Here is a 24,628-nt window from a genome sequence, read left to right on the forward strand (position 1 = left end):
GAATGAATGAATGAATGAATAAGAGTTTGCTGTTTTTAAAGAGGACCAGAGCTTATCACGTCAGTGCCAAGGGCCAAGTGTTTCAACACTCTGTGGACATTGCACATATGTATACTGACAGAAGCAAATAAATAGAAAAATCTTTTTTTAAAAAATATCTCAACCTTGTGTCAACTTGACTACATCCAGATTTAACTAAAACCCCAAATCAAAGGACACATGTGTGAAGGATTTCTGCTTAGTTTGAACTGGGAAGATCTATTTCTAATCTCCCATCTTTCAGGCAGGAAAGCACATCTTTAATCCAGATCCTTTGAGCTGGGAAAATCTACCTCTAATGTGAGGTGCACCTTCTGCTGGAAGCCTATATAAGGACATGAAAGAAGGAAGCTTTTGTTCTTTGCCTGTTTGTTCTCCACTTGCTAGCAAGTCCAGTCCTTCACTAGCATTAGAGCCTACTTCTTCAGGATTCCCATATCTACTGAAGAACAGAGGAGACATCCAGCCTCATGAACTGAGCATTTACTGGATTCTTGGACTTTCCATTCACAGCCAGCCATTGTTGGATTAGCTGGACCGCAGCCTGTAAGTCATTCCCTCTTCTAGACACAGAGAGTCTCATTCTATAAGTTCTATTACGCTAGAGAACATTAATACTAAGGGGTTTGTTCTATTTATTTACTTATTTTATTTAGTCTCATTATCTAACACTGGCTGCTCTGGTGGAACTTACTGCGCAGAATAGCCCATCTTTGCTCTCTTGGTTTCTATTGCTATGATAAAACACCATAACCAAATGCAACTTGGGGAGGAAAGGGTTAGTTTCAGCTGACAACTCTTAGATCATACTCCATCACTGAAGGAAGTCAGTGCAGGACCTGCAGGCAAGAGGTAGAGGCCGTGGAGGTGTGTTTACTGACTTGTTCCCATGGCTTATTTGGCCTGTTTTCTTGTACCATCTTGGACCACCTGTCCAGGGGTAGCACCACCTTCAATGGGCTAGACCCTCCCTCCAACATGAATCATTAAAGAAAATGCTCCCAGACATGCCTACAAGCCATCTTATATACTTTCTCAAGATTCCATCTTCTAAGACATGTTTAAATTTGTGTTGTCAAAAACCAACCAGCACAAGAGATCCACTTGTCTCTGCTGAGATTGAAGGTGTGCATGTAACATCACGACCTGCTTTTAAAAAAAAATACACTTCAAATCTTCACAAGCCTATCAGACCTACATCTGGAACAGGTCATATATACATACATATATACAAAGGTACTTATCACTGTCTGGTTCCTAACCTCCAATCCTAACAAACACCTACACACCAGGCACGTGAACTATTTCTTGTAAATTTTCATGTAGATTTATCTCAATTTTTTGATACTGACGAAGTCTTCACCCAATACTTTACTTACAAAGCATACATAGCTGATTATCTAAAGGAAGTCTCATGAATCACATCAGAAACACTTTTTAAAAAGATTTATTTATTATATACACAGTGTTTTGCCTGCATACATCCCTGCACACACTACAATTGCAAGCCTTTAAAAGAAACACTTTAATATGTTTCTCACAAACAGAAAATATTTACCAGTAACAGAAAAATCCGTATTTTCCAGAAAGGAAAAGCACCAAGAAGCACAGGGTACCCTAACTGCTGAGTACCAGAGCCACTGGCTTCAGGATTTCTGAGCTCCACATCACCTGCATCCAAAGCTTTCACAAATTCCAAATCCAAGAAGTCCTGAAGGACATACAGCAAGCATCCCGACTCCTGCTCTGGAACAGACACACTCCTGTAGCTCAACAGCACAGACCTTCCCTTGCAGCAGACTAAGCTTAAATGTACAATACTACCCTTCATGAAGCAAGATTACTAATCTTGAAAGAGAGGAGACTGTCCTGCTGAAGGGTAGTTCATTCTTTGTTCAGACAGCGTCTGATGTCCAACAGTACTTTCAGACCATTCTTCACTCATGAGAGAAATGTGCGCACAGTCCCCTTGATTGTCCCCCTGCAGATGGGGCACTTCCTTAGAGAAGGGGCACATTCCTGGCAGACTACTAGATGACCACAAGGAATGAACACAATAGAAACCTCTCTGTCCATACACACTTTGCAAGTTCGTTCTTCTTGTAATCTCCGCAACTGTTCTTCCAATGACAAGCCTGAGAACAAAAGAACATTAGTGAAAATCAGCTTCTAAAAAGTAACGGAAATGTGTTGAAGCACTAGCTCTATTTTACCGGAAACGTCTTCTGTTGGAATATACTTCATATTCTTTTCCACTGAAAAAAGAAAGCATACAAAAAGCATTACTCTATCAATACAAAACTTTTTTAACCTACTAATTTTAGATTTTTTTTCTATATATTACAAAGAATACTACCTAGACAATAAAATACATCCGTTTTTTTTAAAATAGGTAAAATGTAAATATTACAGTTTTTAAAACTAATTTATTCTGCTTGCCGGACAGAGAGATGACTAAAACCCGATAGGTATCTCAATCATTTTCTCAACAAACTCACCAAATAAGCTTTCATATAATGTGGAGTCAATTTCCTTCAGAGAGTTTTTGAAGATGTTGGCTGCAGCATTTCCCTTGACTAAAACAGTATCAATAAGCTCTCTTGCTTGTAAGGGTATCTGTGTTTTCTGTCTAATAATATCACGTTCCTGTTTTGTAATTACACTGGCCTCAAGAAGATTATCCAGGATAGGAAGGACATGTGTCAACTGTTGAAAGAGGGCCATCCTATTCTTCCGAATCAGCGACAAGTCACCTTCATTTAAAAACAAGCAAGAAAAAAGTTCCATTAAATTTCAAATGTCCCCAACTTACACCCAACCAACCCTACACACAAATTAGCTTAAGCTGAGCTTAAAGGGCTTCTTCAAAATGACTTGACTGCACATCAGTGCTGTCAGGTTAATCTTCCAGATTAAACTCAGATGTATCACACAGCAAATACAAACATTCTCAAGTCTACACAATGATACACTCAGACACTTGCCTTCAAATTGTTGAGAACAAGCAGAAAACTTTAGAGTAGTAAAACGTGTGTCCTCTTTTTCTCTTTCCCCAGAATCCTAAACTAGTTGAGATTTTTTTGTTTGTTATTTATTGGGACAGGACCTCATGTATTCAGGTTCCTCATGTATCCACTGGGATAGCCCTGATCCTGACTCTACCTCCATTCCAAGTGCTAGGATTACAGACATAAACCACTATGCCCAATTTACATAGGGCTAATGATGGAACTCAAGGTTTGAGAATGCCAACCAAAGACCCATCAATCAAGCTACATCTTCAGCCTAGAGCAATATTCCTTCTGAGACTCCATTCATTCTACAGAACTACAGCACTCAAGAGTGTAAACTACATGTCACTGGGATAGCCCTGATCCTGACTCTACCTCCATTCCAAGTGCTAGGATTACAGACATAAACCACTATGCCCAGTTTACATAGGGCTAATGATGGAACTCAAGGTTTGAGAATGCCAACCAAAGACCCATCAATCAAGCTACATCTTCAGCCTAGAGCAATATTCCTTCTGAGACTCCATGCATTCTACAGAACTACAGCACTCAAGAGTGTAAGCTACATGTCACGATGGACTCTGCCTGGCTCCCAGGCAAGTCTAGCCACTTAATAGCCATGTGTCCCCCTGCTATCAGTTTCCTGATCTGAAATATGAATAATAGCATCTTCCTCTCAAAGAGTTAAACAAAATGCACATAAACCATGTTGTACAATGCCTCACACATAGCACATAGCCAGCTTTATCCTTTTATAAATCTAAATTTATAGTTTGTAAAAATGAATCCAGCTTATTCATAAGAATTACCTCATTTCAGAAGCCAGAATTGAACATAAGTCTGTTTCAATCCAGAAGTTAGAATTTTAAACATTTTGTGATACGGTCATATAATAAGGTTGTAGTAAACTAGTCCTATCTCTTTTTTAATATTTTCCCCCCTTGGTGGGGTCTTAAGAGGGGGGTCAGATCTTCAGGAACTAGAGTAATAGGTGGTTGTGAGACACTGGACTCTACTTAGGCAATAGGAACCAAACTCAGGTCCTTTACAAGAGCAGCCAAAGCTCTTAACCACTGAGATGACCTCCAGTCCCTTAAGTCATGGTTTTTTTCTGTTTTAGCTATGTATAAAGAAATGAAATAGACCTCAAAAATAGTTTATGGTAAATCTGTGTATGGTGGCATATATGTGTAACCCCAGCACTTTGGAGGTGGGGGCAGGAACCTCAGGGGAGTTCTAGTACAGCACTAGCTACAGACTGAATCTGAAGTTAGCCTGAGCTTGGCAAAAAGAGATAGTTTAGAAATGCCCAGGGGCAGAGGGTCTTAGCAGCCATTTACGGGTGTGAATGATACTGCATGCAACACGTTATTGAAAACCCGTGACCACCAACGTGGATACCTGATGCCATCTCTTCAGTCTGTCTTTCCTTCTCCTCTTCTCTTCTTTCATCTTCAGCATTCAAAAGTACTGAAACAATATCATTGACGGTCCTGTAGTTCTCACCAGTGGCCAGGATCTGACGCTGAACCGTCTGTCTCACCAGGCTCCTACTAAAGCCCATTTCCAAGGCTGCTTTAACCACAGGCGTGCTCATCATGACGACGTCTTCCGAACTTTCTCCAGGGCCAAAACGCACAATTGTCTCTAAAAAAATTTGTTAATATTAAACTCCACAAATTTAAACTATGGAAAGTAATGCCTGTGGCACCTTTATTTTTCATATCCTGGTAAGGGAGACATATCATATGCATCAATTAAATTAACTTCAATACAATTTGAACTTTGAATAGTGTACTATGCATCTAAAAATTACTACCTACAGTATATACATCCTAGATATAAACTTAAAATAAAAATCTCTTGGCAATTCGCTTAGGAGTCTGATTGTTAAAAAACAAAAAAAAAAAAAACAACAACAACAAAAACTCCAACAGTATTGTTGGGATGGCTCAGTGGTAAAGGTACTTACTGCCAAGCCTGACAGCCTAAGTTCAATTCACAGAATCCATGGGGGGTGGGGGAGAAATAATTCATAAAGTTGTCCTCTTTTTAAAAAAAAATTAGTTTATTTGCTATTATGGCACTGGTGTTTTGGCTACATGTGTCTGTATGAAGGTGTCGGCTCCCCTAGAACTGGAGCCACAGACAGTTGTGAGCTGCCGTTGTAGGTGTTGGGCATTGAACCTAGGCCCTCTGGAAGAGCACCCAGTACTCAAAACTGCTGAGCATCTAGCCGGGCGTGGTGGCATACACCTTTAATCCCAGCACTTGGGAGGCAGAAGCAGGCAGATTTCTGAGTTCGAGGCCAGCCTGGTCTACAGAGTGAGTTCCAGGATAGCCAGGGCTACACAGAGAAACCCTGTCTTAAAAAACCAAAAAAAAAAAAAAAAAAAGAAAAAGAAAACACTGCTGAGCATCTGTCCAGTGCCCAAAGGTGCACTCTTAACCTCTATCCACACATTGTAGTGTGTGCACCCACACATACACTATAGTTTTTCCTCAAAATTCAGGTAGGTAAGATGGCTCATGGCTAAGTGTTTGCTGCACAAGTCCACCCAAATTTAATTCCTGAAACCCACAGGAAAGGACTGACTCCTAAAATAATTGTGTCTCCATGTCTTTGTATCTGTGTGTGTGTCTCTCTCCCATGTACATACACACACACACAAACATGAAAAAATTTTAAAGTATCTCCCCAAAAGAGTTTAATATACATACCACAAAAATATAGATATGAGAAATTACCTTCCAGCAGGAAAGGAGGGCAAATGTAAAGCTCGGTAGGAACTGGACATGTGACAGCACAAAGCTTTCCTGACACTCATAAGCAAGATTTAAATAAGCTACCACTTCAAAAACAAACAAACAGTAGGAAATAAGGTTAAGATGGGGGTACAACCTTGGCAGAATGCTTAAAATACATTGAATTTTAAAATGGGGGTGTGGCCTAGGTGGAGGGCTTGTCTTCCACTCTAGCAAGCATGCATACATCTATTCCCTACCCACTAAAAAAGATGAGGTGTGGGTGTGGGGTCTAGCACACATGAAGCACTTGGGTTGGAGTTACACCAATGGATATGTATCAGACTTGAATGATGAATAATGTCTAAACAGGTATATAAGTGAGGCAGAGAAAACAAGGATGGGCAGCATAAAGATGTAATAAAAACACAAATAAGCAAAACTACTGTTATTCTGAATGAAGGTTATAAAGATGAAAATATGAGGTGACAAATGCAGGAAATGGGAGGCTATAGGGACACGTATGGAAGCATTTTCTGCTAACAGGGTCAGTGCAAGCTCATACTGTGCTTCTGTGACATTACAGCTGTACTTTTCCAAGATACTTTACTGCCATCCACTGGAAACTGATACAATAAACACACAAAAGTGTGTAGAGAGCAACTGTGGTCAAAAATATGTTAATCCTCAACACCTCATCCAGAAAGTAACAATTAAAAATAAAACCCTAAAACTGAAATGACAAAGTAAGCAACAGGAACATGTGAAAGAGAACAGCAAGACTAGCCTTTTAGCTTAACACAGTCAAGCTTAACACAGTCAAGAAATAAAGATGGTAGCAGACGGCAGGGACAGTAATCATGGTATATACAGCTTTGTAAGGAGTGTCCACAGCACCCTAAGTTTGCCAGAATATTGTAGGAGGAACTTAAGCAGAGAGCTATTCCAAAGGTGATACTGCACAGATGGATTTGGGATCAGGAACCTGGGATCAGGAACAACTGGTCTACAAGATAGACCAGGGTAGCATGGACTAAGAGACAGTATCAGGACATGCTGTGAAGGCAGAGCAGATTTCTCAGGAGATAGCCCAGTTGGTTCTTTAACTGGGTGTTAGGAACTGAGCTGGGGAAGGTCAGAGAAGAACATCTGAAGAATGAAATCAGAGGAAACCTAGTGCTTTGACATATTTACTGAGACAGCTATTGTAGCCAAAACTGGAAGCACCTCTAAGATTTACGCAGGTAATTGAACATTCCAGCCTGGACTGCATCTGACCTGAACATAATGAAGTACACTTCGTTTAGTAGTCTACCACTTAGAAATATGAAAAGGGAACTAGCAGCGGAAACTGTTCAAAATCATCCTAACAAACTGGAAAAACACCTAAAAGAGTGGTGTCAGGGAAGCCACCCAAAGCTGGTGTGTAGAGAACAAAAGCTCAGTGTGCAGCAGTGTGCTTCTGTCATCCCTGCCCTGTGGCAGAGGAGCAGGAGCATCCCAAGGTCAGGGCCAGCTAAGGATGTGCCCAGAAGGATTTACTCCAGCAGTTTCCAGTGACTCTTGTCATTATCAAAGCAACATTTACAGATTAGCAGGAGGTGACATAATCGAGTGGACAAGGCCAGGTGAGGTGATACAGTGCTCTGATACAGTGCTCAGAGCCTTAGGCCAGAGGATCCAAAGTTCAAAGCCAGCCAGGGGCATATTATAAGACCTTGTATGAAAAATGAATGAAGAAAAGAAAGGAGGGGAAAAACTGAGAAGGGAAGAAAGAGGAACAGAGTCAAGTGGTTCTAAGAGAAAGAAGTTCTCTTCACTCTCCTACTTTTTCTGTGCTGTCATATGAATGGGGAAAGAAGTGCAAAAGCACTTCCCAGGCAAGTCAGAATTTGATCCCCAGAACCCAAGAGAAAACTGATTCCTGAAGTTGTCTTCTGATCTCTACACGTGTACTGTGACACACATCTAGATATACACCATACACGCACAATCTCCATATATTCCTTTTAAAATAATTTTATAAATTAAAAGCAGCAATCTATAAAGAAAAAATGTGCAACAATCATTATGAAGATGGGCAAAGAGATTTTATAAGGAAAACAAAAGCAAGATGTATAGCATGATGCAGCGTGGCACAGAGTGCTCTGGGTTCCAGCCTACATAAACATTGACTAAGAGCAGCTATCTACTACTTCACCCTGTCCAGTTCCTTACACAGGCAGTTACCACATACTGAGGTCCTCCTTCCTCTCACACATGACCCCAGTGCCTTACCCCCCGGAGCATAGTTTCCATGACTAAGCCCCTATCTACTATGTAGTCAAGGTTTCTATGACTTTTAAATATCTTGGTCATGTTTCTCTGTACCAGCTGCAAAGCTGCCAATGCCTCTCTTCAAATGGTGAAGCGAATCCAGCACTCCCCTTCTGATATGACCAGCACATACACTGACAGTTATTTAACCACAACACATGTAGATCACACACATGTAACTACTGAGAGCTGGTTAAACTCAGCTCTCATACAGAGCCCCCTGCACCCAGTCACTATTTTATCTCCAGCACCACCTGCAGACTAGCCTCTTCTAACACATTCTAGGCACAGTGACCGTCTCCTCACTGGAGGTAAAGCTTTCATTTGGTATGCTTCAAGCTGTTTGTTTTCTGCATGTGTCTCGTCACTTCATATGCTCATATGTCAGCTCTTTATATAATAATAGTATCATACATGTCAGGAATCTCAGTAAAAGCATACATTTTCTAGTTAACATCCCAAAGTTGCCCGTTTGACTTCAAAAGTGCTACCACCCTTTTCTCTAATATACTTTTACTCTTAGCATTCTTACAAAAATTCATAGTTGTATTTGAATTATTCTTACTTACCTGTAGGGTCAGCATTTTCTTCTCCTGGGGTGTCTGAAGTGGACAACAGCTATGAAATAAGAGAACACTTGACAGCTAAATCAGAAATCTCTAACATTCTAAACAGCACAGTTGGGGATCTCACTCTGTTGCTGACGCTGGCCTAGCACTCATGGAAATCTTCCTGCCTCAACTTTCCAAGTATCGGGATTACTGGAGTGAGCCACCACAGCCAAGCAAACAGACATTTATGTAAAGGGACGCATCCTTTTGGAAACTCCAGGTATGCTAGCACACTCCTGTAATTTCAACACTTAGGAGTCTGAGGCAAGAAGACCAGGAGTTCAAGGCAACCCTCAGATACAAGAAACCCTGTCCCAAAACTCTAAAATAAACACACATATACTTTACTTTGTTTTGCTTCATCATGATTATCATACAGTTATGCTTACACGTTTATCTACATCCAAGTTAAAACTCCAGTGTGGCTTCTATTTTAGAGACCAGGAAGCTACAATAGTGCCACCTCATTCCATTTGGAAAGTGGTATTTCACGAGTAACTCTTCAAAGGCTTTAACTCTTAACAAGTTTTTGGTTTTTTTTCTAGAAGAGACTAAAGAGGCATTGACGATACCTCTCTAGCCCCATTTAAAGACAAAGCAAACAAACAAAAACCTCTGTACAGTAGCAGGATATAAGATTTTTCAAAAAAGCAAAAGTAAAAAACAACATTTATAAAGAACCCTGAACAGCAAGCTAGCAACAAAACTGTCAAGAATGCCGTTACTGTGGCTACAGGCCATGTAACTTGAACGCCAGCTCTTCTAAGCACATACCAAAACTAGGCAGATCTTTCTAAGTACTTTTTTTCTTAACTACAGTGCTTAAAATGCTATAAAAATTTAATAAACTTCAATTTTGCCTTAAAATTATGTAAATGAAATAAAAATGTCACTTCTAAGATTTCTGTAATTATTACTTCAGAGTATAGTTCAATGCTGTATTTTTGTCTGTATATGTACAGTATAAGAACCTGCCACATAGGTGTGTGCATCTATGTGCTCACACACATGTGGAGGACAAAGGTAAACCCAGGTGTGTTTTAAAGACAAGGTCTCTGCTTCATTTAACCTGGAACTCACTGAATTATCTGGCCAGTGACCTCCAGGGGTTCACCTGTTTCCAACATCCTGGGGTTACTGATGCATGCTCCCACACCAGCTTTGTATGTGGTGCTGGGATCTCAGTTCAGGGCATCATATTTCATAGTAAGAACTTTATCAAATGAGCCATCTCCCCAGCTTTCATGTAAATATTAAAATCAGTTTACCTGCTCAAGAAGATGAGGATATCTAGCTTGAATCTCATCAACAAACTCCTGACCCTTCATCCGTATCAAGAACTCACACCTAAAATGTGAAACAAAAACTATTTTTAAGTACTTCATGTCAAAAATAAACTGATTATTCTATAGGAGTGACTTTCAAATCATCTTCATTATAACCCATAAAACCCTGTTTATATCACAACCCAGTAGACATTTAGTATAACAGAAACCAACTGTCACACACTACATTCTCATTGTGCTGGTGTATTCTATTATTTTTTTCTGTTTCATTCCACTTATACAAGAAAAAAGGGAAAAAGTCTGCACTTAGAAAGGGGTACAAGTTGGCATGTGAAACACAATGTTATAGACATTGTCTTTTTCATGCTTAAGGCGATTTCAAAACCTATTAGTCCTTATCTATTAACATTTCATAACACAGTAATATGCAATCCTGCCCCAGAGTTCACTCTCCTATCTTGAAGTACAATACACCACATACTCCCTCCACCTTTTGCAGCGTGTTTCTCAAATATTTAACCTACTAAGACTTCTTGGAGGAAGTTCACAGAACATCCATTTCCATTCTACTCCCTTTTGAAAAAACACTAAGCAACTGTATTCAACATGCAAATCCTTTTTAAAGCACAAACCCTTGCCCTATGCTACATACAAAAAATAAACTAAGGATGCAAGTAAAGTCCCTATGTCAGAATGTTCTATCTAGACAAGAAGGCTGGAGAGGGAGCTCAGTGCTCAAGAGCAGTTGCTGCTCTTAAGAGAGGAGCAGAGATCAATTCCCAGCACCCAACAACCTTCTGAACCTCTAGCTCCAGGGAGGCCAATGCTTCTGGCCTTCTTGGGCACCTACACTCCTGCGCACATTCTCACATGCAGTCACATACTGTGATGGAGTTGTATGTCAACTTGACATAAGCTAAAGTCATCTGAGAGGAGGAAACCTCAATTGAAAAATGCCTCCATAAGATCCAGCTATAAAACATTTTTTATCATTAGAGACTGGTGAAGGAAGCCCCAGCCCATATGAGTGGGGAAACCCCTGAGCCAGCGATCCTAAGTTCTCTAAGAAAGCAGGTTAAGCAAGCCATGGGAGCAAGCCAGTAAGTAGCACTCCTCACGGCTTCTGTATCAGCTCTTGCTTCCATGTCCCAACCTGCTTTGAGTTCCTACGTGAATTTTTAGGATGAACTGTGAAGTGGAAGCATGAGCCAAAAAAATCCTTATTCATTTGCTTTGGCCTAAGTTGCTTTGGCCATGTGTTTCATCACAGCAATAACTCACACACATACATAATTAAATAAGGTAAAAAAAAAAAAAATTGAAAACAAAGCAAAGGAGCCTGGTAGTAGAGCCTCTGCCTAGCATTCTGAAGCACAGGATTTAATATTCAAAGACAGAATTCTTATATATAAGGACCAAAACCATAATCTATAAAAGATAAAACAGTTCATCACAATTACAGACATCTGCTCTTCAAAAGACTCTGCTAAAGAAACGAAAAAGATGCACTGTGGAGATGGCTCAGTGGTTAAGAGCACTTGCTGCTCTTGCAGGGTACCCAAGTTGTTTTCCAACACCTATGTGAAGTGGTTCTCAACTGCTTGTATTCCCAGCTCTAGGAATTTCTGGTACCTGCACTCACATGGAATACATTCAGACAGACACATACACCTAAGTAAAAATTAAAAACCTAAGGAAGCAAAAATACTGACAGACCAACCTAACTCCATCTTAAGAATGGGAGCCATTTTGTTATAAGATCAGAACAAGTTCATTTTCTTTTGTTGAAAATTTCAAATTGACCTGCTTTAACCTGTCTCTGGAATTTAACATGTTCTCCACATTATGGAGTTTGAGTCACACGACCCTGATAAGATGTTCCTCCAAATAATTTTAAAATGTTCAGTCAAGTTCCTACGTAACCAAAATTCCTCTGGAAATTCCCCCAACTCTTGAAAACTTCCTAGTTGTGCAAGGGGAATTTTTGTTTTATTTTGTTTTGTTTTATTTTAACTATATAAACCCTATCTTCTCTTGTGTTCAATGATAGTTTTTCAAATCCTACTTTAGACAGCTTTTTGGTTTTTTGTTTTTATTTCGAGACAGGGTTTCTCTGTGTAGCCCTGGCTGTCCTGGAACTCACTCTGTAGACCAGGCTGTCCTCAAACTCAGAAATCAGCCAGCCTCTGCCTCCTGAGTGCTGGGATTAAAGGCGTGCGCCACCACTGGCCAACTAGAGAGCCTTTTCAAATCACACTTTAGGGAGATAACCCTAAGAAAATGGAGCTTCCTTAATTTTACTAAAGAATTTGGGTAATGGCCTTCACTGTCATTCGGTGGGACTAACAAATACAAAGCATGTAATAAAGGAGAGTTTGTAAGAAACTATCTAATCTCTGTAACAAACCAAGACAAACAGCCCAGGGAGGACTCACTAATCCAATTCACATAAAATGAAGGAAAAAATTCAGGCATCACACACAAGAAAAGAAAAAGAAGGAACGGGGAAAGAGGAGCCACAGGAGGCACACTGGGAAGGATGAGTTTACAGAGAAAGCTGTAAACAGGTGGGCTCAAAGGTGGACAGAGTATTTCTATCAGCAGTCTAAGAGACACCACCATGGCTCTAAAGGCCTGCTTTGGTCAATGAACCTATCAACAGCCTTAGTTAACTATTTAAAACTGTGAGGAATTTTGTTTTACAAAGTATAACAATTTAAATAAAATTTTAAATTTTTCTATTTTAGATATAACAAACTTCAAATTATAACATACAAGGCCAATTAAATGATTTCATCGTTTAAAACTGACATTTCAATCCAAACTGTAGACATTAGCAACTGTAAGTTTTCCCCAGGGTACCAATGTTTGAGAATTCTTGGATACTACAAGGCAGACTGGAGGCAACATGCTTTCCTATACTGGTTTTTTTTTTTTTTCAACAATGAAGACTAAATTCATACTAGCACAATATTATGGAGAACATGTTGGTTTGTTTTCCAAACAAGTTCTTAAAAACCAAACTCCAAGTGATTCTGAAACGACTTGCCAAATTTGTTGCATTAACAGAAGGCTTAAACTCTGGGCTTTCAAGATAGCTCAGCATGGTCTCTTGTGAGGCTATGCCAGTGCCTGGCAAATTCAGAAGTGGATGCTCATAGTCAGCTATTGGATGGAACACAGGACCCCCCAATGGGGGAGCTAGAGAAAGTACCCAAGGAGCTGAAGGGGTCTGCAACCCTATAGGTGGAACAACAATATGAACTAATCTGTACTCCCAGAACTCGTGTCTCTAGCTGCATATGTATCAGAAGATGGCCTAATTGGCCATCATTGGGAAGAGAGGCCCCTTGGTCTTGCAAACTTTATATGCCCCAGTACAGGGAAACGCCAGGGCCAAGAAGTGGGAGTGAGTAGGTAGGGGAGCAGGGCGGGGGGAGGGGTATAGGGGATTTTTGGGATAGCATTTGAAATGTAAATGAAGAAAATATCTAAAAAAAAAAAAAAGATAGCTCAGCATGTAAAAGTTCCTGCCACAATCCTAATGACCTGCATTCCATCCCCAAACTCACACAGTGGAAGGAGAGCTGTTCTTTGACCTCCACTACTGATTTATACGTGGTTTTTTCCCTGCCCAATAATTTTTTTGCTTATTGTTTTTTTCAGACAGGGTCTTGCCAACTAGCTGAGTTGGTCTGGGGTTCACAATGTGGCCCAAGCTATTGTTGACCTTGGAACACTCCTGCTTCAGCCTCCAAACTGCTAAAATTAAAGAGTAAACCACCACAACTGGCCAAAATTAATACTTTTAAGTAAATTAAATACATCAGTTTTCAGGACAACAACAAAAAAATCAAACTCTATCTCTTTGTTTTGTTTTTTGAGACAGTTCTCAGTAACCCAGGTTAATTTCAAAGTGGTGTCAGATTCCTGAACGTTAACACTACACTGGACCTAACATAAACATTTTGATGATTCTTCATGAGAACTGTTTTTGAGACAGGGTCTCACTATGCAATCCTAGAGGACCTGAACTTGCTATGTAGACAGGCTGGTCTCTGTTCACAAAGAATGCATGCTTCTGCTCCAGCCGTGAGATTAAAGGCAAACTGACATGGGTGCACTACCTGTCCCATCATATAATTTTAACAATGTAAATAGTTACATCAAAATTCCTGTTCATCATGTACCATACAAAAAATGACTAAAAGTCCCTGTAATTCCCTCAAGGAGTCCAATGATTCTTCATTATCACAGAAGGCATGCACATGTCCAAGATCTCTTTACTGTATGATTCCACTTACATGTGTTGTGGCTATGGTAACTAAAGGAGATTCAGATATCGTAGGCAGAAGGGTAGGTGCCAGGGGTGTGCTTATAAGTGTATGGGATACAGTTTCAGTCTGGAGATGACTAAAAAACAGCACACATATACTTTATACTACAGAAGATTACATTTTAGATGGCTAAATTAGTATATTTTATGTGTATTTTAACACAATAAAAACACCTAACACAGCCCATTCATTTTAGAAATGAATCCAAGTTCACATAGCTGATCAGTTTCAAATACAAAATTTCTAATTGTAATACACTACCAACTGTGTTCCTAAATTTATTCTAAACAATAAAAATTAAGAGGTAAGGGATGTAGGCAAGAGAACTTGTCAACCAGATATGAGGCCCTGAGTTCAATCCTCCATGCCACAATAAACATTTTTAAGAACCAATTATCAAGGCTGGCAGTGGTGGTACAGACCTTTAATCCTAGCACTCAGGAGGAAGAAGCAGGTAGATCTCTGAGTTCAAGTCCAGACTTGTCTACAGAGTGAGTTCCAGGACAGCCAAGGCTACTCCAAGAAACCCGGATTTGAAAACAAACAAAAAGAACCAATTACCTTGGAAACCATTTGGCGTGTTCTATCCAGGGGTCATCTCCGGGTTCCCAACATCTCAAGCCACCATCACAACAAAAGCACTTGACATCATCATTTCGATCCACGTAATAGAATCCAGCACTTGCAAGCTGCTCGGGCTGAACAGGAACACTAGATGGCCAGTAAAGAAATGTCCTCAACCGAGCAGAGTGTGTCTGCATACTTAGATTTGATATACTAAACCTCTGTGTTTCTGAAGTATTTTCCAGAAATGGACAGTGGGGAAAATGTCTGCGGTGCTCTGACATAGCATCGTCCTTTGGTTCCCAGTTGCTCAGCTTCCCACCACAGGCAAAACAGGCCACCCTGTCTCCAGGCCCTATGTAATAGAAGCCAGCTCTGGCCAGCTCTGCTGGTGACAGAAAACTTAAAGGCCACATACTGTAAGTAAGAAATCTGGCCTCTTCTGTACTCATGGCATAGCTGCAGGGATCCATCCTTGATGAGAAGTCTTCCACTGCTCTAGAATTAAGAGGGCTAGAGCACAGGTTGGAGTGAATGCCACCTTGTTCCAGAGGTGACGAATGTGCAAATCTACTTTTCACAGGAGACATATTCTTAGATGGAGACTGCAGACTGGCTGAAAGCAGAGTCTGTACAAAGCTGCAGCTGGGATAGAACTGTCTGTGCTTCTCAACAGGACTGTCCCCTTGTTTCCAGTTATCCAACATCAGGCCACAGCAGAAGCACTTGACTTTGTCATTCATACCTGTATAATAAAAGCCAGCACGAGCCAGACTCCTCTCTGAGACAGGAACCCCCCTGGGAAAAGCTGAATATGTGGACATTCTGTAGAGTTCACACGAAAAGTCAAACTTCATTTTTTCTTCGCTCTCCTTTGTCCAATTTGACAAGATTGTGCTATTCTCCATTCTACGTTACCTTGGCCGAGTCTCTGGGAGACTGTTTTGTCCATGAGTAATAATAGTACTTCTGACAGCTTAAACTTCCAGATGAAGCTTCTCACCACGTTACACTAGCTCTCCACCACAGACACCTAACTGGATAGATTCACTGTCTTCTGCTTGGACACTCACACAGGACAAATCTGTCTCGCTTGCCAAGACACTAGTTAGGACTCTTTGGGGGTCACATGAACTCTTCTGGGTAACCTGAGATCTATTTACCCATAAGTAACTTCTTCTTACTAGTTATGAAGCCTAGATACTAGGGCATATATTCAGGCTCTTTTCCCTTATAAGGACTTAAACATGACATCTGAACTACTACTTTTCCTATCAAATGAGAGGAACTGAATGAAGTCTGCATCTGATATTTCCTTAGAGAAAATGTCATACAGTATTCTCTAAAGTGGGTTACATCAACTGCAGCAAGTCAACACAGCTCTATTAAGACTGCAGTATTCATTGTAAAGGAACTGTGCTTAAAGCACAGACTGTTACTCTCTCATTGTTAAGTCTTATATATCACCACCTTGATTCTGTATATATCATTTTAATACATCTGGTCAACAGACAGTATTTTGTACATAAACTTAAGACTGCATTTTATAAAGTCCACCCATGTTTAAGGCCCATTCCACTCTAAGTCTGTTATAATTAAAAATGAATCAATTCAGGACATGGCTTTCTTTTGTTACCCCAGTAACTAAGAATCTGTTTTTGCAAAGCTTTTCTGTCACACTAGCCTTCTTTTTGAAAACTTAGTATTTTATGTAACTAATCATACACAAAAACACACTGCAAAGCAAACTGCAGCTTCTTATAGAAATGTTCACATTTCCATGAGTGGGCCGATTGCTAGAAAAGCATAAGAGAACATGAAGACTCTTGAGGACTATAAATCTAAAAGAAAAAAATAATATTTTAGAAAACTAATTACACAGAATTGTCATCATCAATTTATTCAGTAATGTCTAAAAGTGACACACTCTAGATAACACATCTTGACTACAGCAGTTCCTCACCCAACCAGTCTACTTAGAAAGGGTCTAAATCAAAACACACCACTGCAAAGCATTCTCAAAGTACTAGTTATGCTTGTCTTTAAATGCATAGCTCTGTATAGTTTAAAAATTAAAACTTTGAAAACAATGGACATTTCCATTTGTCAAAAACTGGTCCCCGATTTTCAAGTATGTTCCTTTTATATATTGTTTATTTACTATTAGAAAAAAATGTACTATACTTCATGAACTTTTTTTTTTAAAGGGACAGGGTCTTATTCTGTAGACTAGGCTGGCTAGAAAGTCAATATAACCCAAGCTGGTTTTAAAACTTTTTGGAGTTCTCTTGCTTCAGCCTCCCAAGTGCTAGGACCACACTACCACCAGGCTCTTTTCGTTTCTGATTTAAAGATATTTTGATATCCACTTCACTGGAGACAAAAGGCACCATAAATAGTGGAAAGGTAGTCTGTAAGGCTGCTGATATAGCTCCATGTTAGAGCACTTGCCTTGCAGGTAAAGAGCCCTAAGTTTAATCACAAGAAAAAAATTATATATACTTTTATATTCTATTAAAACATTAAATTAAAATATATAATACAAATATAAGTACATATAAATATATTTATACACAAACATATGTTAAGTTATAATACAATATAAAATAAATAATGTATACGATATTTTCTATTATATTAAAATATAAACATTTCCTGTGGATTCCCGAGGCATACCTGCAATTTCAATCTCACCACTTGGAAGATCGATGCGGAATGAAATGTTCCTGCCAGACAGAACAGTTGAACTAGCCAGGACTAAATTAGCCAAGATAAAGGCACCCGGAAGAGCTCATAAACGCAATCCGTGAAGGACAACCATTCCCTAACCACCACCACAGGTAGCATCTCAAAACCAAAAAAGGACAACCGCCGGTAAAGCAGCGGCCTGAACAAGGCTACCACTACCCGTGTGGCCTAACTACACTAACTACAACTCCAGCAAGCACCCAACCCACACGGCTCTACGCCCACTGCAGGGGGGCGACACGTAGCTTGGAGAGACAAGAACAGAGAACACCTTTCCCAGTTAAACAAACCTCTCACACGACTACTGGGCGCAAGTAACTGATATGACAACCGTCATCCCCCTGCCGCCCAACTTAGTTTAAAGGCATTAAATAAATGCCACGGGCTTAAAGCTTAAAAACCTGCTGAAAATCTGAAGAGACAGCCGAGGTGGCGCACACCAGTAATCCCAGCACCTAGAAGGATTGGAGGCAGGAGGATTGCTGCAAATTCGAGACTAGCCTGGGTTGACTGAAAAACCGAAAGCAAAAGAAAGCAAAACTGTAATACAAGTCCAAGCCCAAGGACTTAGGCAGGGAGCGGGGGTCGGGCGGCCCTGAGAAGTTCACAGGAGATTTTACTACGCCATCTGAACTGCCTCCGGGGCGGAAGGAGAAGTCAGCTAGCCCGCCCAGCCGCCGAGAGCCACGCTCGCCCGTCCTGAGGAAGGCAGCCGCACTCACCACCGAGTAAGCCTCGGGCGCCTTGGAAGCCTGATTGTTGATCCGCAGCCTTCCCAAAAGCCCCTGCGGCCAGCGGGACGTTGAGGTGACGTCAGCAGACGCGCACCGCAAGTTGGAACGCGTGGGAGGAGGGGTGGGGCTGTGGGCCAGTCGCGCGCGACTGCGACTGCGCCTGCGCCTGCGCCTGCGCTCGCGCCTGCGTGCTCGGGATTTGGAAGCTAAACGTTCGGGCCCCTGGGACTCGGACGAATAAGGCTAGGCCTTCCCGAGCGTCCATCCTTGCCCCACTGCCTCCGCTGGGCGTTCCGGACTTTGATGCCATGCGTTTTAACCTGCAGTGCACCTTTAATGGCGGCAACCGTGAGCCGCGGCTCCTAGCTCCGGAAACCCTGTATTTTCCGGCCTCACCCTGCAAGGGTCCTAGACAGGCACTAAAGCAAACGTGGCGTCACAGGTATGGCGGCTCAGGCTCGTGAGCTGGCCTCGAAACGCCTGAGTAAAGCGGAATGCACGCGTGTGCGTGTACATTAAATATAATTTGGATTTTTTGTAAGATGGGCTTTAACATTTTTGACAAGTGGGCTCCTCTGGCCGGCCGGTATGGTGGCGCTGACCTCGAATCCTAGAAATTCAAACCCAATCGTGGCTAACACAGCAAGGCTACCTGAGACCCTTTGGGGCGAGGAGGTAGTTATGCATTTTAAAGTTATTATTATTTTTAAAAAGTGCTTATTATTTTTAAAAATTTGCAGGCGACCCAAATTAAGCGCATCAGGCCATAAATAAAAAAGTAAGGAAAAGGCTGGGGACTAGTCTGGAGGAAGGCATTGGAGGGTTAACAGTATAATGGGGGAGAATATGATTAAAGCGCACTATATATCTGTGATGGGATTGTAGAAGAATACGTTTAGAACTGGAAAAATAACCTTGACTTCATTGTTCACTAGCATTCTGTCTCCCCACCCCCACCCTCTGCTGCCTTTCCGGTACCGAAAGAGCTGCAAAATCATTAGCATTCAGGGTAGGACTTTCTGGTGTCCCCACCCCACCCCCGCGGCCCTGCCTGGCTTGGGTGACTTGTTACGGTTAGTTTTTGCAGTTTGTTTGTTTGTTCGTTTAAGAAAGGATTTTATTGTAGGGCCCAGATTAGCCTAGGATTTAGCATCCTACCTCAGCCTCCAGTGTGCTCATTAGAAATGTAGGCTACTACCAGTGAGGTTTCTACAGTTTAATTTACTTTAGACTTGAAGGTCTTAACGAATGAATCAGATCTTCTCTCCGGGGGAACTCCATGTTAAATGGGCAAACATTTTAAAAACTTAGAAGTAAAACAGACCACTAAATTAGGCTGCCAGGGGAATTCCGGGACCCTGAACCGTTTCCCATTTTCTTTCCCGTCATTTCTGCTGCAAGTCGGTCAGTCACAGAACAAGCAGTCTTCTGGTCTAAATGTTGATAATAAAAAGAAAGTATTCATGACAGTTTCTGATACACAGAAAAGACGTGCCAAGGTTCCCAGTGACTAAACTTCCAATGGTACACATGTGCCGATGTTCAAGTCACTACTTCTTGGAAAGTTACACAAAACATTCCTAATATGTGTGGGAATCTAGCAGGGCCTGTGCACATTGAATTCAAGAATATGTCTCTTTCAGTTCTTGTCCTGACCTACTTCAGTATTTAGAAAATTTTCAATGCCCAAAACTCAGACGTTTTAGAACTTATTACTTCTTTTATAATATTATATAATCTTAGAGTCCAGTTGTTTACTTTGTTGACCATTTATTCAACTAAGACTTTCCCTATTGCCCATGTAGAGTTTGGTAATTTTGAAAATATATTTTATTATTATATAATACACACAATATATATACATATATGTTGATGTGGTTATGATCTTTCATCTTTATACACAAAAAAGCATACATTTCGGAGTGGAGAGATGGCTCAGTGGTTAAGAGCACTGACTGCTATTGCAGAGGTTCTGAGTTCAATTCCCAGCAACCACATGGGGTTCACGACCATCTGTGATGGGGTCTGATGCACTTCTCTGGTGTGTCTGAAGAGAGTAATGGTGTACTCATATACATAAATAATTTTTTTAAAAAAAGTATACAGTTCAAGACAATTTTGAAGAAAAATATGATTGAAAAGACTTCTACAACATAAATTGTATAATAAAACCAGGGGCTAGAGAGATAGTAATTAGAGCACTGGCTGCTCTTACACAAGACCCTTGTTCAATTCCTAAAATCCACATCCTAGTTCACATCTGTAACTAGAGTTCCAAAGGACTTGACACCCTCTTCTGGCCTCCATGGGCACTGCATGCAAGTTAATGCAGTGCACAATCCCCATTCAAGCAAAACGCACATACAATAACATATATAAATGAATAACGTTCTTGTTCATATGCCTTTCTCTGTTTGCTAAATCTCAGAGTCCGCTTAGAATTAGCACACAGAGACACAAATTTAGTAGTATTGGTGATACACAGCATAGGTTCAGCATAATATTATACTATAACTTAAATATTTGATTTAAAATGCAATAAAGTGGCAGGGATAGTGGCTTAGGTAAGAGGATTGTTTCAAGATCAAGGTCGGTTTGGGGAGGAGGTGGAGTGTGTACAGTGAGAGAGAGAAAAGAAATAGGGAGAATTCGAGAGGCCAAAATGTCTGGATTACATTCCCCCTCTGGGGAGAAGGGCAGCCCAGCCCCTGGGTTGGAAAATTCAATGTTAGGAGCAGGGTATGCTGGGTGAGGACTAAGGGATGCTGGGAGAACCTGGAGGCCAGGTCTGCTGTGATATGTAAAATGTGCACCTCAGTCCTTTGTCCCAGGTCTGAAACCAAACATTTATTTGTCCAACAATCACTTGTTTTGTTTCATCTTGTTCTGGTGGCATTTGGGATGGACCAAGGGCTTTCTGCATGCTAGGAAAGCGTCCTATAACTAAGCATTCTATGACAACTAAGCCACATCCACAGTCCCTTTAGCTTAACTTTTTAATTTTTTTATTTTGTGGGGTATAGGTGTATGTACATGCCATGTGGAAATCAAAAGACAACTTACAGGAGGAGTCAGCTCTCTTCTGCTATCTGTGTTCAGTGCTTACACTTGTGGCCAATGCCTTTACCCACTGGACCATCTTACAGGCCCAACAGAGAGTATTTCAGTGAAGTTTTAAACAGATTGTTCTATTCTGAATGAGAATAAGTATTTCCTATGCACCAACTGTATAAGTAATGTTTTGTATGTTTTTAAGGATAATTAAGCAAATATAAGGCTGGATGTAATGGTACACGTGTGTGATCCCACCAGCTGAGAGATTGATACAGGATGTCTTTGAGTTTTAAACTAACCTGGACCCTGTAGCAAGTTCCAGACAAATCTAGGTGATGAATCTGTCTCAAAATTTTTTAAAAAATTAAAATTATGTAAAACAGGGCTGGAGAGATTGCTCAGCATGTAAGAGCACTGATTGCTCTTCCAGAGGTCCTGAATTCAATTCCCAGCAATTGTGAGACCCTGGCTTAAAGCATTTCTCCCTGAAAGGTAAAGCCCCTAAATGTTCCCCCAAGCTTGTTTCCCTGATCTCTAAAAATACAGCCAGAAAGAAGCTCTTTGTTCTTTATAGCTAGCAAAAAGCCTTTTTGTTTCTATACCTTACAACCAGAGATGCGATAATTGTAAAAAGACCTAGCCAGGCTCTTGCCTGGCTCCCTGTGCCAAGGACACACAGAGATAAACTCCACAAAGAAGAGCTACAACTCACTCCCCACTCCTCATGCCTTGTCGTTTTACCAAGGACACCCACCAGAGAAGAGCTGTAGCCAAACTCCTCCCAACTCCTCCCAATTCCTCACTTTTTCTGTAAGACCTCCGAAGCTGGGCCTCCACTCAAGTCCCAGGATGAGCTGGCCTGTACCCCAATGACCCGAGAGAAAACCACACCTGATGCAAACTGCAAGAGGTTTTATTATCAGCTAGCTGAGGACGAACTCCTTCCACTGTGCAGGGCAGGGGAGTTCGACCCTGAGTGGTGACAGTAGGGGGCTTTTAACAACTAGCTAAGGAATTGGGAGGAGTTGGGAGGAGCTGGGCGGAGTTCTTCTCTTCCGGGTGTCCTTGGTGAAATTTTCAAGGCAGAAGGATTGGGGAGTGAGTTCTTTCTGAATTTTTTATCTCCATGTCCTCGGCACAGGAGGCCAGGCAAGTGCCTGGCTGGGTCTTTTACAATTATTGCATCTCTGGTTGTAAAGTATAGAAACAAAAAGGCTTTTTGTTGGCTATAGAGAACAAAGAGCTTCTTTCTGGCCATATTTTTAGAGATCAGGGAAAACAAGGGGAACATCCAGGGGCTTTACCTTCTAGGGAGAAACGCTCTGAGTGGGGGTCTCACATTTCCTTTAAAAGCCCCCTACTGTTACCGCTCGAGGTTGAACTCCCCTGCCTTGTGTGGTGAAAGGAGTTTGTCCACAGCTAGCTGACAATAAAGCCTCTTGCAGTTTGCATCAGGTGTGGTTTTCTCTTGAGTTATTGGGGTGTCGGCCAGCTCATCCCGGAACTTGAGCGGAGATCTCCCCAGTTTCGGGTGTCTTACACAATGACGTGATGGCTCACAACAATCTAATGTGATCTGATGCCCTCTGGTGTATATGAAGACAGTGTATTCATATACTTAAATAAATCTTTTAAAATTTTATGTAAAACAAATAGAATGTTGTCTAGTAATGTTGTTGTTGAAAATGCCAGTAAGTCATAAAGACAGCCAAGTGAGACCTCCACCCAGTGTTTCCAAGTTTTTGTCGCAGGAATAAAGAATTCATAGACAAGACAAACTAAGAAATTAGAAAAAAGTTTATAAGCTTACAGGATGAGTGTGCGTGTGTGTGTGTGTGTGTGTTGCCTACACAAAGGCCACAGGAGGAAGCCAGGTGTCCTGCTCTATCATCTTCCACCTTATTCCTTAGAGACAGAGTCTGCCTCTGAACCTAGCGCCAGACTGCTGGCTAGCAAGGACCAGTGATACTGTCTTCTGTTCCACATCACTGGAGTTGTAGGCATTTGTGTAGCCATGCCCAGCTGTTTCCTTGGATCCCAGGGATTTGAACTCAGGTCCTCAAGCTTATACAACAAGCCCTCTTAGCCACTGAGCTGTCTCTCTAACCTGAATGTGGCTTCTTTAGAAAGAGTAGACAGGGGAGGGTGGTAGAGAGGAAAAGAATTCAGAACAAAGCAGAATAACATATGTGGATGAAAACAAGGGGAAATTCCACTGAGAAGGGTTTATGTGTCTTGCCAAAAACTTCCAAACTGCCTGCAAATAGACTAAAACACCTTTTCCAAGGAACTCTCATGGTAAGATTGTGAACCCTGTTGTGATGATGAATCTTCACTGTCAAATAGGTGAGACTGTATGTGCCCAGGATCCTGGGTCTTTGAAGCTGAAAGCAGGGATAAGGAGGTCACCATCAGCCTTGGGCACACATAGTCTGAAGCCAGCATAAGACGTGAGACGCTGACAAACTAAAGGGAAGACATAACAAAGCTCTGTAAAGGGGGCAGAGACCACGGCTTCAACTCCAGACAGCAGAGATGACTGTGACTGTATACCTCACACAGGATAGAGGATGAAAAAGTACTGAGAGAGTCCATGGAAGGTAGACAGCAGCAGACAGACTTTGACTCCATGGGGTAGAAGGTGACTCAGGAGTCAGGAGGGCACCAAGCAGTTGAGACTCTTCATAAGTCAAAGGCTTCTGCTAAAACCAGGCAGGTGGGATAAGGAGGGGATGGGGCAAGGGGGAGGGGAATAAGGATCAGACTCCATGAAGAACACTCAGGGAAAGCCTGAAATTTAAGGAGGTCGAGTGACAGTATGCCCCAGAAAACATGTGCACTTCCCAGAATATCTAAAAATATTTTAAGTTAAAAATTCAAACAAACAGAATCCTAGACATTACAAATCTGCAAAATGTGGCTATATCGGAATCCCTTGCCCCAATTTTCATTTATTTTCCATATAATAGTAATTATCTGGAAAAGGGAGAAAAAAACCCACATATTATAAAGTTATCTGTTTATTAAACCTTTCAAATGAGGGCCATGACTGGGTCGAAGGTCCTGCTGCAGCTGTGGGTCTACATTGATGTCCATGGTCCCTGTAGCCCCTGAAGACCATGCGGATCATTCTGCCACCGGAAACCATGCCATACTGCTGCCAGGGGCCATACTGATTTGAGT

General features: G+C 41.3%; 1 protein-coding gene across 2 annotated transcripts; it reads right to left on the reverse strand.

The window, feature by feature from the left end:
- Nucleotides 1-1,470: 1,470 nt before the first annotated feature.
- On the reverse strand, nucleotides 1,471-18,467 carry Birc2 (baculoviral IAP repeat containing 2). Of its 2 annotated transcripts, XM_085844393.1 has the most exons (9): nucleotides 18,380-18,439; nucleotides 17,586-17,635; nucleotides 14,907-16,750; nucleotides 9,991-10,069; nucleotides 8,681-8,729; nucleotides 4,452-4,697; nucleotides 2,538-2,792; nucleotides 2,253-2,294; nucleotides 1,471-2,174 (listed from the first exon to the last, which is right to left on the reverse strand). In XM_085844393.1, exons 3-9 carry the CDS (start codon nucleotides 15,815-15,817, stop codon nucleotides 1,981-1,983), a joined length of 1,776 nt encoding a protein of 591 aa, XP_085700519.1. In that variant the 5' UTR covers nucleotides 15,818-16,750; nucleotides 17,586-17,635; nucleotides 18,380-18,439; the 3' UTR covers nucleotides 1,471-1,980. The 2 variants fall into 2 exon arrangements, with proteins under 2 accessions (XP_085700519.1, XP_021028204.1); XM_021172545.3 differs by lacking the exon at nucleotides 17,586-17,635 and having other exon boundaries at nucleotides 18,380-18,467.
- Nucleotides 18,468-24,628: the final 6,161 nt, after the last annotated feature.

The sequence above is a fragment of the Mus caroli genome, unplaced genomic scaffold (genome assembly GCF_978045245.1).
Source record: "Mus caroli unplaced genomic scaffold, Mus_caroli_1 scaffold_11, whole genome shotgun sequence".
Lineage (NCBI taxonomy): Eukaryota > Metazoa > Chordata > Mammalia > Rodentia > Muridae > Mus > Mus caroli.

Coding starts and splice junctions, on each gene's coding strand:
- Birc2 (XM_021172545.3), bottom strand. CDS start 15,817: ATGGAGAATAGCACAATCTTGTCAAATTGGACAAAGGAGAGCGAAGAA. Junction 10,070..14,906: donor CACGCCAAATGGTTTCCAAG/GTAATTGGTTCT, acceptor TTCACATTTTAG/GTGTGAGTTCTTGATACGGA. Junction 2,793..4,451: donor GACTGAAGAGATGGCATCAG/GTATCCACGTTG, acceptor TTTTAAATGAAG/GTGACTTGTCGCTGATTCGG.